At 39.6% G+C, this 12,739-nt stretch overlaps 1 protein-coding gene across 4 annotated transcripts in view; it reads left to right on the top strand.

The window, feature by feature from the left end:
- Slc27a6 (solute carrier family 27 member 6) overlaps positions 1-10,805 on the top strand; it is a 45,531-nt gene extending 34,726 nt beyond the window's left edge. For all 4 annotated transcript variants that reach the window (XM_087896050.1, XM_087896049.1, XM_087896048.1 and 1 more), the window contains exons 7-11: positions 843-933; positions 4,202-4,400; positions 5,638-5,735; positions 6,701-6,831; positions 9,915-10,805. In XM_087896050.1, coding sequence (XP_087752176.1) covers positions 843-933; positions 4,202-4,400; positions 5,638-5,735; positions 6,701-6,831; positions 9,915-10,091 — 696 coding nt within the window. In that variant the 3' untranslated portion in view covers positions 10,092-10,805. The remainder of the gene's footprint in view (positions 1-842; positions 934-4,201; positions 4,401-5,637; positions 5,736-6,700; positions 6,832-9,914) is intronic.
- The last annotated feature ends 1,934 nt before the right edge of the window (positions 10,806-12,739 follow it).

Here is a 12,739-nt window from a genome sequence, read left to right as displayed (position 1 = left end):
TCCTAAATAGAACCCCAGCAGCACAGACACTGAGAGAAACAATTAATAAATGGGACCTCCTGAAACTGAAAAGCTTCTTTAAAGCAAAGGACATGGTCAACAAGACAAATGACAGCCTACAGAATGGGAAAAGATCTTCACTAACCGCACATCAGACAGAGGTCTGATCTCCAAAAAAATACAAAGAACTCAAGACATTGGACACCAAAAGAACACATAATTCAATAAAAAATGGAGTACAGACCTAAGCAGAGAACTCTCAACAGAGGAATCTAAAATGGCTGAAAGACATTTAAGGAAATGTTCAACATCCTTAGTCATCAGAGAAATGCAAATCAAAACAACTCTGAGATCTTACACCTGTAAGAATGGCCAAGATCAGAAACACTGATGACAGCTTATGCTGGAGAGGTTGTGGGGAGAAGGGAACACTTCTGCATTGCTGGTGGGAATGCAAGCTGGTACAGCCCCTTTGGGTGTCAGTGTAGTGATTTCTCAGAAAATTAGAAAACAACCTTCCTCAAGACCCAGTAACACCACTTTTGGGTATATATCCAAAGGATGCTCAATCGTGCCAATAGGACATGTGCTCAACTATGTTCGTAGCACCTAGCAGTGCTAAGGTGAAACAAAACAGAAGGGAAACAAAATGGACGCCAAGTAGGGAGACCTGCATTGCCTTCCATTTCGGTTTTCAAATCTCTGTTTCTTTTTATCTTTTTTTTTTTTTTTTTGTCAGTTAAATTTCCTCATTTCAGTTGAGCATAGAGTCTACTGGCAGTTCCTGTGGTTGCATAAATAGCCAAATGTTCACGTGGTTTTGCTTTGTTTTGGATTCGCAGCTCTTTTTTGCTTTTGAGTTGATAAAGTATGACTTTCAAAAAGATGAACCAATGAGGAATGAACAAGGCTGGTGCCACCGGGTGAGAGAAGGTAAGACGGATGCCCTTTTAATCAAAGAGCCTGAACCACACATAACTGGTGCTGAGTGCAGGAAAGGAAGAACCCCAGTACAGAATGCGATATACCCTGGATTGTACTGCAGGTGGATTGGTTTAACTGCTGGCTGTTGAGCCCTGTTTAGGTTGTTTAAGTGACCAGTGGTTAACTGGTTAAGCGGCATCTCTTTGGCTTTTATTTATCTGTATGTACATATCTAGTTTGTAATCTGTTGTTTTAATTTTGGCACAGTGACCACGTCTTAATCTAATGCTATTTCAGTCAACAGTTGCGACTTTGCAGTTATGGGTCTGCATCTCTAGCAGCAGCCCAGCTGCTCAGACTACAGCCTGGCGGGAATTCTGTTCCCACAGGCATAGGCCCTGTCACTGTCACTAAAGGTAGCTTTAACTAAATCTCTATCGTTCTATTTATAAATAAGACTCAAGATTCAAAGGCTGGGGTGAAAACCTGCCAGCTCAGAGAGGTGGAGGAGTGTCAACTAGCTAGCCCTCTCTCCTTGCTGTCTTCCACTCCACCAAACTAGAAAAAGCCGTACCACCCCAGATCCCTCCTTGCCACTTCCTGTGTCTCTCTGTCTCCCAGATGCCCTCTGATGCTCTGTGATTTCTGTCAACTAGTTGCTAACTCAGTCTCCTGATCCAAGGTTAACTGTATGTAGTCAATGCAAATACAAACTCAGGGTTCACAGTGTGATCAATGTTTGCCAACAGTAATCACGATAAATGTCTACATCACATATTACCAATAATATTAAATTAATTTGTTGTCCTAGATACAAGGAGAAGTCAGGCCACCTTTGATTTAAATTTGAGTATTGACATTTAGAAAACATGAAACTTTAGTCAGATAAGCTGATCTGAGACTCTTTTCCTTCTTATGTAAATCAGAGGTGATATTATTTATTTCCCGAGTCTCATGTTGACAATTAAATGTTGTAAATAAATCTTCATGACTTCTTGCCTTCTTCTCTTCTCCATTTTACTCCTCTCCCAAGGTAGACTATAGAAAAGTTTCAGTTTAGAAATTTGGACGAAAACAAAGATCTTGATAACCTCTATATCAACATTGAAAATCGACTATCTAGATGTGCACTTAGCATTGGTTAGAGATACTATCCGTGTAAATATGACCCGAATTCCAGTATGCAGTGCCTCATGCTGCCTCGCACTACACGAGAGGTGACTTCCTAGATCTTGACTTCAGTGTGGTAAGGCAAGTTGTAAATCTGCTTTGCTGTTGTTCTTATTGTTCTGTTTCTTACTGAACAGGTAACTGGAGATATTGCAAAAGAAAGTATTATTTATTTTAAAAATAATCTCCCAAGCCTCTGCATATCAGATCAGGGTCTTGGTGGCTGAAGAATAACACAGACAGAGGTGTTGCTCTTACAAAGAACCTGAGTTCAATTCCCAGCACCCATGTCAGCCAGCTCGCAACTGTCTGTAACTCCAGTTCTGGAGAGCTGAGTCTTTGGATTGTGAGGGCATCTGCACTCAATTGCACTGGTACACACACACACACACACACACACACACACACACACACAGAGAGACATGTACACACAGACACACACAGACATACACATACATACACACACACAGACATGCACACACAGACAGACACACACACACACAGAGACATGCACACACAGATACACAGACTTAATAAAAATAAAATAAACATTTTCAAAAAAATTTTAATTCAACTCCAGACACTGTTCAAGAGAAAAAGATCAACTTTGGAAGATTTAGAGAACTTGATATCTTTTCTAACATGTTTGCTCATAACCACCATGATATCTGAAACTCAAACTTGAACCTTGGAATCATGTTTATGTAATTTCAGCATTTCTAAAACTACTGCCTGACTCCACTTCAGAATCCTCATGATGAGCTATTGCATTTTATTTTGTATTGTAGCTTTGTGTCTTCATTATGTAAATTGTGAGGAAGATAAGAGGTTTTTTTTAATTCTGGAATATTAAATGCAGCTTGACAGACTACACAATATATATGAGGCTTTGGAGGAATGTGGACCAAGTCCTAAAATGCATACCCGAACTTCTGTGTGTACGACTCTTATGGCTGTATGACATTGGGCAGATTACTTTGTCTGCCTCCCTTTCTGCATTGGTAAAATCAAAATGCAGCCAAGACCTTTCTCAGAGGTTTGTGATAAGAATGAGGTGAATAGATGGGTTGTGCTCTACGAACAGTGACGCTACGATTAAGTGTGCCATAGGACTGTGGCGATGATGTCATAGGGGTGGTGCTAGTGGGGATGGAATGGATGAGAAAAAATCAGTGGGGCTCTGTGGGAGCAGAGCCTGCATCTCTGTCCAGAGAGGTAAGGTGCAGCCCTTGCTAAGAGCCCTGTGAATACTCATCCCATCTCTGCAGTTAATCCAGGAGGTAAACAGTGGCCTTGGAGGCGGCTGCTGTGAAAGCCGCTTCCCTTTATTCTAAATGTAATCCTGTCTTGCAGACCGTCAAGCCCAACCTTGATTAAGTAGTCTTGACTAGAATAATGATTTCAGAGAAGTGTCTAAACGTGAGTGGCACTCATAAGTGTCATGAGATGGGAGATCTCTCTAATGCCCTCCATTTCCCTGTCAAGTGTTTCCAGAAAAACATCCTAGAGGACAAAACACTCTGCTACTATGTTAACTGGGTCAACCTCCATTACAGATTCTTTCATCCAAAATTGCAAAAGCTTCATTGTGAATTCTACATCCATTTCTTTTTCTGATTTTGACAGCTGACTTCATTCCTCTGGACATTCGTTTTTTGTTTGTTTGCTTTTCTATGAAATAAGAATTGTTAATACTAGTTTCAAACAATTGCTAATCAAATTAAATGCAATTATATTTGCAGAGCAGGCATGGTCCCTAATATGTCCCGCTCTTATTAGAAATATTGAGTTACTTGTTCTTAGTGTTACCTGAGTCAAAAATCTATGCACTTCCAAGAGACATACCCCTTAGTCTGTCAACCTAGAGTATAAAAGAAATTAAATTCACATTTCCTTTGCATACAATTCTTTTGCCATTGATTTTTGCAAAGCTGTCTGTGAAAGGATATTCTAGATGTAGGCATCAAGAATAAATGCCATTAAGTGGGAGGGAAACAAACACAAAGGGAAATAAGAGCCTACAGTAGCCTGGCCCGTCTGCTGTAACTAGGTCCAGGTACCCTGTCTGTTAAGATACTTGTCAGCTCAGATGGCTGCTGTCTTGCAGGAGAACCCGGACTTCTCATCTCTCGTGTCAATAGGAAGAATCCTTTCTTTGGCTACGCTGGCTCTTACAGGCACACGCAAAGCAAGCTGCTTTTTGACGTTTTTAAGAAGGGAGATGTTTACTTCAATACAGGAGACCTCATGGTCCAAGATCACGAGAACTTCCTTTATTTTTGGGACCGTATTGGAGACACTTTCAGGTAGGAATGGCGCTGGATACCCAGCTGGCCCATGCCTGTGAACCCCCTCTTCTGAGGACCCCCTCTTCTGTGAACCCCCCCCTTCTGTGAACCCCCTCTTCTGAGGAAAGCAGAGACGCTGCTGCTGCTGTGATTTCGGGACAGGAAGGGTCCTCTCATTTCCATGATGATTCCCCGCTCAAAGATTCACTCAGGAGTCATTTCTAGGATGAACTATGAATCCTGATGTTAAACTCCATAAATGTTTTTAAAAACTATATAGAAGTTTGTACCCAATCAGTAGGATACAAAAGCAGAAGCGATGTGAGAAGCTAGTATTAGGGTAAAAAATAAGTACTGTGTGAAGTTGCGAGTTAGGGTTAAACGGAAGTGCCATAAATTCATTCATTCATTCATTCATTTCTTATCTCTTATTTCTCTATTTAGTTTTGGGGGAGAGAGTACTTGACACACATGCATGTGGCTTTGGGGAGTTGTTTCCCTTCTCCCACCTTGTCTGTTCATGGGACTGAACTCTGGTTTGATGACAGAGGTCTCCATTCATTGAGCTATCTCACCAGTCCTGAGATTATTTATGATGTAATGAAAGTATTTTGAAACTGAGATTGCTCCCTCGTGTTAACATTTTATTTTCTAATTTCTAAAACTTGTTTTAGCCTACCTAAAAGTTTATTTTATTTTGTTATTCAATGACTATGGGCCAGTCAGGAGCATAGAGTAAGTATTTAACAAGGGCTTGATGAATAGACAAACGGAATAAATTAGTCGTATGTCAAATTCTCATCTTATAGAATTGTTATTCTTTAAAATAACAGAATTGAAGGAGTCAATACCTAGAGATTAAAGTGGGTTAAGGTACTGAGGTAAGTGTAGTATTTCTTTCAATTCCTACTACCAAAGATAAAGTTTTAAACTTAATTTTTACTGTTGCACAAAGTAGTGATTTTGTACTAATATACCCTCCTTATCACGATTTATTTTTATGACTCTAGTAAAAATATTTAACACTGAATGATTTATACCAATAGAACTCTAAGTTATTTTAACCAAACCACAGCTGCTGCTGTTATTGAACTCTGAACAAAATGCTTTTGGAGACATACATGGCTTTCGCTTGGCAACTAGTTATTTTTGGCCACTAGGTGCTTCACAGAGCCAAACTCAAGTCACAAAAACAGCAAGCAGGAGTCGGCTCTTCAAATGCTTACACGCTCACTCGGATCTGTCTGCCGTTTAGGTGGAAAGGAGAAAATGTTGCGACCACAGAGGTTGCTGACGTGATCGGGAAGCTGGACTTCATACAGGAAGTAAATGTGTATGGTGTGCCTGTGCCGGGTATGTGGATGTTGACGACTCTGAGATTTGTAGAAGAGAATGTGCTTGTCCACGTTAGGTCCCATCCCTTTCTTATTCAATATTTAAAATTCTACATCTTAAAATTAATAGTTTACAAGTTCTCATCTTGCCTTGGCAAACAATGCCCTTGGATAAGTTAAGAAACTTGACGGACGCATTAGAGGAAACGCACATATGAACTTTTACATCCTGTATGTTTTTAGGCAGGAGCGAGAAAATTTGGCCAGGGACTTACTGCTTGGAAATCATTAAAACCAATCTTTCCAATTGTCTCAGTTTTCTTGTTATGACATGTGTTGGTGCATCCCACTAGACAGGAACACATTCTAGTTTAAATGTGAAATAACACCACTTGTGATAGAAGTGTGTCCTTTTATGCAAGTGACAGTGTTCTCTGCTAATGCTGTGGGTGGAGGGGAGGCCAGGGATGCAGCAGAGGGAGAAGGGACAGATTCAGAAACTGTCGCTAAGGAAGGGAGAAATGCATCAGTCCTCTGAGGGCTGAGGATGGCACAGAACGGGGTAAGCAATGTGGCCTTAGTCAAAATACCCATTCCTGGTTTTCTTAACTTCAAATATTCCCTTTATTTCCTTTTTTTTCATTAGTGATTAAAATGTACATTTTTGCTGGACTATAGTTACCTCTAAATAAATATTTTCATTCTTAATATTTGTCCCGATGGGATACAAATTATACATAATTTATTTTGTTTACCGTCTCACCAGTTTCATTTTTGAAGTCCAATCAAAAACAAAGTGTGGTCTTCCCCATTGTTCAGTTATTTCTAATGATTACATCATACATCTGGGAAAGACACAGACTCAGTTGCTGCACTGTAACCTCTGGAATAGACCGAGTGTCTCTGTAGCAAGGACTGTGTGACAAGACTGATCTTGAAAATTCCTCTAGTAATACACTGCTTTTATTCCAACCCTTCCCCCAGGTTATGAAGGAAAAGCAGGGATGGCTTCTATTATTCTAAAACCAAACAAGTCTTTAGACTTAGAGAAAATGTACGACCAAGTTGTAACATCTCTACCGGCTTATGCCTGCCCTCGGTTTTTAAGAATTCAGGTAATTTTAAAACTTCAAACTTTGTTGTTAAATGTAAGAACCAGAACGAAGAGGTGGCTCAGTCGCAAAATACTGCTGTCTCGTTTAGATAATGTGTGAATTTTATTTATATTAGTAAATTTTAAGAATAAAAAGCAGAAAGATACAGAGTTGATGCTATCCAATGCTGTGCTTGGAGTTGCGGGAGAAGGAAGCAAGGTGAAGTGCTGTTTGTCTTTGTCCTTCCTATGGAGTTGTTCTCCTCTTCAGCAAGGATCTCTGGGCCAAGTGATGCTCTTAGTGAGGTGGCAAGCCAAAACTGTACCTTGCACATATCTTCTGAAGACAGTTGAAGCTATTTGCCTAAAATTAGGTTTGGCCGGGTCAACATCAAAATGGTTGCAGAGTGTAAACAGAACCTGGAGCAATTTATCTTTAAGCAAGTTTCCTCCCGCCCCTTTGTATAGTCCTTAGGTTAGGTCTTCTCCCTCTTGCATTGTGGGAAATCCTGAGCTCATTTATGATAGGCTCTCTTTTTGTTGGATTGCTGGGAAAGAGTGGTTTGAAAATAAATTACTCAGCTACTGATAACTTTACCTGCTCAGTTCCTCAGTTGCTTAGTTATTTAATACTGTGGCTCAAATGCAGTTTCCTAAACTTGGTAGTTTTCCATTTTAGCATTAGAGCACACAGACTTTTACAGGATAGATTTGTTATGTTGCTATCAAGTAATAAGTGGAACAGAAATTGCACTCATTTTCAGAGCATTTGTAATCAATACTCATAGCCAAGCCACTTCTTATCTACGGTGCACTTCATCTAAATTTCTTTATATTTCATTTGCATAATATATATATAGTTTCAGATAATTTTCAGAAAAATTCTCTCAAGTTATAAAGGCAAATAAATATTAAAAATAAGTGACTTATATTAGTTGGAACTTGAATTGATGAAGTTGAGGACTAGCATTTAGTTTTAAGTATTAACATGTACATATATCCTGTACATATTTTATTCACATTAACACAGGCACATGTAGCACTAACAATCCAAGTTTACTATCAATTCGCCCATATTATTTGTGTATTTACATGTCATATGCACGTTTTTCCTATACATCATTTTTTGAATAGCTTCTATATATCCTCTTTATATATAATGTTTGTGTATATATATCCCTAATGTGTATATATATATTTCTAAATATAATAAATACAGCCTGCTCCATCCCCATAATGTTTTACTTGTATATACATTATTTCAGGGCTGACCATTTGGTGTTGGTTAATCAATTCAGGGGTTCTTCCTTGGGGAAGATTATTTCATCCCACTGCCAGCATTCTTTAGTTGTTTCTAGTTCTTAGTCTAGGTTGAACACCCTGTGAGATTTCTTCTTCTGTGTTAGCATGTCTGCTGGTGTCATCCATGTTCAAATCTTACTTAGGCAGCCATGTCGTTGAGATGTCGTAAGTTTAACTTTTCTGGCATTTCTAGGAAATGTAATCTCACAGCAGAAATTCTGTTCTTCTGGCTCTTTCAATCTTCTGTCTCCTCTTCTGAAAATATTCTCTGAACCTTAGGTGCAGGAGTTGTGTTGTAGGTATGTCAGTTGAAGTTGTAGTTTTCTGTAATAGTCTTCATTTCTTGCAAAAAAAAAAGTTTTCTTTGTTGAGAAACTCTTCTTGTTTGTTATCTGTGGCTATAACTAAATATTTAGAATACAGTTAGGAATTACACTGGTTTAGTAATATGGAGGTTGTAGGGTCTCCTCCAAGATCCATGACCTCATTAGCTAGCTGTATTCTCTAGGGTAGTTGAATACATTGCTAGTACAAGGCATGATTTTCTCATTATTGAGAAGTTCTTAAGTCCGGTTAGAGAACCTTTGGTTACCACTAAGATTTAAGTCCTTATGACTTAAGACACAGTGGCCAGAGGATCTGAACTTCATGTGGCCTGAAATGCTCCTCTCTGAGGATTAACTTTTATGGTACTAAAAGGTGCCATGGAAGCTTCCAAGGGAGGGAAGCACCCAATACTGCTACCTTGGCCTTATATAGCCGCTCCCACTCTTCCCTTTATCCCCTCTGTTATCCCACAATAAATATATCTTCACAAAATAGAACTCAGATTTAGAAGGTAATATTTTACCCTTTATTTCTAGCATAGCTTAAAATTTACTCGCAGAAGGAGAAGCCACATTTTATCATTGAACTATTGTAGACTAGTTCAACATCACAAGCATTTAGAAAATCTTTTAATATCATTAATTTTCCAAACAGAACATTCACTATTACAGTAACGATTATTATTTCATTTGCTACAATTAACAGAAAGCATATCATTTAAAGCTTCATACAAAGATCTCAAAATATTTATGCAGCAGAACTTTGTATAATCCTAGAACTCCACAGACGCAAGTGGACTTCTTTGAGTTTGAGACCAACCTGGTCTACATAGTGAGTTCAAGACTAGGAAGGCTATGTAGTGAGACCCTGTCTCAGAAAATATATATAACAAATTAATTATAGCAATAAGTAACCTGAGAAAATACAGAACTAAAACTTACTTTTGACCATATGAATAAAGCAACTTCTTTGTGAAAAATTTAAGTCACATTCCTAACAGGGTAGTCTTGCTCATAACAGAACTCCTAAATGTAATAGCACTCGGTATGGATGAATAAAACTAACTCTGTCCTTTTGTTCTTCTCCAGAGACACAAATTACTAGACCCTCCTGAGAAACTGTCTATCATAAATTTTGTCTTTTATAACTCTCTTATGACAACATTGTATATTTATAATATTTTGTTGGTATTGTCATGAGTTAGGGTATGTCTAAGTCTTTCAAACATGCTTTGTTTATTGATTCTACTAATAATTATTATGCATTCAGTAAGCTAGTATTTCAATAAAGTTTGCAGATGAATTTAATCGTTATATTTCTAATGCTAAATTAATACTAAATGTAAAGAAGTTAACTGGATATAAAATGTGATAAGGAGATATGGCCTACCTTGTTAAGCACTGTACTCATACGTAGCAGCTACCACACATACCATACTAATAACTCGTTCCACTCAGATCTGTAATTGTTCCGTAGGAGAAAATGGCAACAACGGGGACATTCAAGCTACAGAAGATACAATTGGTGGAAGAAGGGTTTCATCCCCTGAAGATTTCTGACCCACTTTACTTTATGAATAACTTGAATAAAGCTTACGTTCCACTGACCGAAGAAATTTATAATCAGATAATGTTAGAGGAGCTTAAACTTTGAAATCCTTTTTTATGGGACTTTGATGCCTTCCTGGGAAAGAAGGAGTAGAACAAATGGGCTCCTTGATTGACAGTCGGGGAGGGTTCCTGCCGTAAGTCCACCATATTGGAAATCTTGTACATGAAGAATGCATTTGCTACACCTACGCTTTCAAGGTCCGTACTTCCCAGCGCCATGAGCCGGGAGGGAGGCGAGGCTCAGCCCGTCCATGGTCATGCAGCTAAGGAGAGATGCTGCTCACAGCAGCTGCCCAGCATCACCAGAAAGTGGCTTACTGCATAGAATGGGCCCAGGGGGAGATCACAGTTCAAAGTACAGTATTTTCTGGGTACATTTAGGAAGTAAAACCAAACAAGACATAGTATTAGCCCATGACTCTGAGGCTATAGGAAATGTGGTGATTTCCTCTGAAGAGATGGGGAAGTTGTGTTTCCTTCACTGGCAAAAGTTCCTTGAGTTTAATAAGACTTGAATTTGCTTCATCTGATACAAACTTTAACTGATTGTTTTTTAAATTTGAAGGGTCAGTTCGTAGGTAAATACTTGCCTTAATAGTGAAGATTTTAAATAATACATAAGTAGTTAACAGTTTAGCCACTTAAATACTTTCTAATATGTGAAGATTCTAGTTTTCAATGAACAGTAAACTTTTTACTCAGCTTATTTTTATGTGCTCTACCTTGCAACTCAATAAAAATCATCCTTAATAATGTGTGATTTGGGTGTTTCTTTTTTATTATTTTGTGTGTGGAGGGTGCTTTGCCTGCATGTATGTCTGTGCACAAAAGAACCTCTACCTGAAACCCACTTCATCAAGTGAAAGCGCTAGCCACTGAGCAAACCTGCCTTTCATCCCAACCACCGCAAACCTCTTCAGACTGTGGGCAACAGGACACTGAGGAATTGACTGCCTCATATTGCCCAGGGCAAGGTCGTCTGGTATTCCTACAAACTCCCAATCCACAGAATCTTCTAAAGCTTGTCAGGCCCTGTGCTGCCAGTCAGAAAAAGGATGTTGCACTAAGACCTGCCTTTAACCATCGTGAAGGACCCCGGGGTGACTGTCTAGGTAGCCAGCTAAGTAAGTCTCTGTCATTTTTAATCATTAACCGAGGTAAAGATTTATTCTTTTCTCAAGCTCTCTGATACAGTTTGACAACTGATAGCTTTGCCAGTTTAGTAGTGGGAACCAAGGCTAAATCTAGACACAATTTACCTTGTTACCAAGCCGAGATAAGACATAAACCCACAGAACGTATTTCTCCCGAATGTTAAGGTGGTGTCATCATAACAGAAAGGGAACAGGTACTTTAAGGGTCACATGTAAAACTGCAAAGCTCAAGATGTGAGGATCTAAGATGCTTTCAGGTCTGAGAAGGTGCTTTATGGTGTGTAAATGCAAAGTAGGAAGGTCTGAGGGCAAAAACTTAAGTAATGACAAAGGCAAGCGATTTGAGATGTTTGAAAGAATAAAACATGTTCCAGATCTCTCTCTTTCATTATGCTACTGTTATATGAGGACTCCCAGGGTCCATGGTCTCAACATTAATCAATAAGATTCTAATAAGCTGTTAATCTAGCTCTGGCAGAGTACTGCCACTATCATAACTGCGAGGTCAGGATTCTAAATTCTCTTTGGTCATTTCCCAACTATAGCCCTAACAGGTATTTTGTTGTTGTTGTTGTTGTCCAAAAACATGTGTCACCGTCATTTCTGACGTGAGTATACTGTCGCTTCTACATAACAAATGTCAGTACAGATTATAAACAGTGGAAATGTGAATGTGTCTAAAACTTATGTTTTCACAAACTCAAAGAATTCTTGTGAGTTCCAGGGAGCCGACTCAGAGGATTCACCTTGAACAGGTCAGATGTACCCTTCCCTCAATTACCAGCCCCTAAGAGTCTAGACCTCCTCACCTTCCCCCTGTCCTGACACCCTCCCTCTCAAGCACAAGGACCTCAAGAAAAAAAAATGTTTTTCTAAACTTAACCTTATCCTCTGCTCTGCCAGCACCTCGCCAGGTCCAAGAGATGTTAGACAGTTCTACAGAACCTGGATAGCAATAAAACAACTGGCTACCCTAGCCAGCACCCCAGCTTTCTCAGTTCCCCTCACACAAGATTTCAATGCTCACAAATCAGTAGGAAGTCTTAAGAACCTGGTGCCCCATCCATGTCCCATCTGCTATCCTCTATAATCTCCCCATCCTTTTACAATAAGAAAAAGATGGGAATGTCAGGCATTATGCTGACCCCTGTCACCCGGCAGGATGAACCCAGGCAGTACGTTAGCCAGCCCAGGGTCCTAGTCTGCACAAGTGTGCAAAAGGTCCCCTTAAGCTCCTCCCACTCCCCATCGCTCTCTTTCCCACTGCTCTTCTGAAGAAGCAGGCAGATCTTCGCCTGCCCTCCCCCTTCTCTCTCCCTCCCCATCTCCCTCTTTCTCTCTCTTTCTCCTCCTTCCTTCCCTTCTACCCTCCTCTCAATAAACTCCACACTCAAACTCTGTTTGGCGTATTTGTCACCCGCTGTGGTTTGGACCCATTTGCTCCCTCAGGTGGTCCTCACCAGCCATGGTACCCACAAATGGTCCCAATTCGCGCAGAAATTATAACACAGGGCTTCTCTGTGTAGCCCTGACTGTC

Source organism: Myodes glareolus, chromosome 13 (genome assembly GCF_982192425.1).
Source record: "Myodes glareolus chromosome 13, mMyoGla1.1, whole genome shotgun sequence".
Lineage (NCBI taxonomy): Eukaryota > Metazoa > Chordata > Mammalia > Rodentia > Cricetidae > Myodes > Myodes glareolus.
This window is presented reverse-complemented; position numbering and strand designations above follow the sequence as displayed.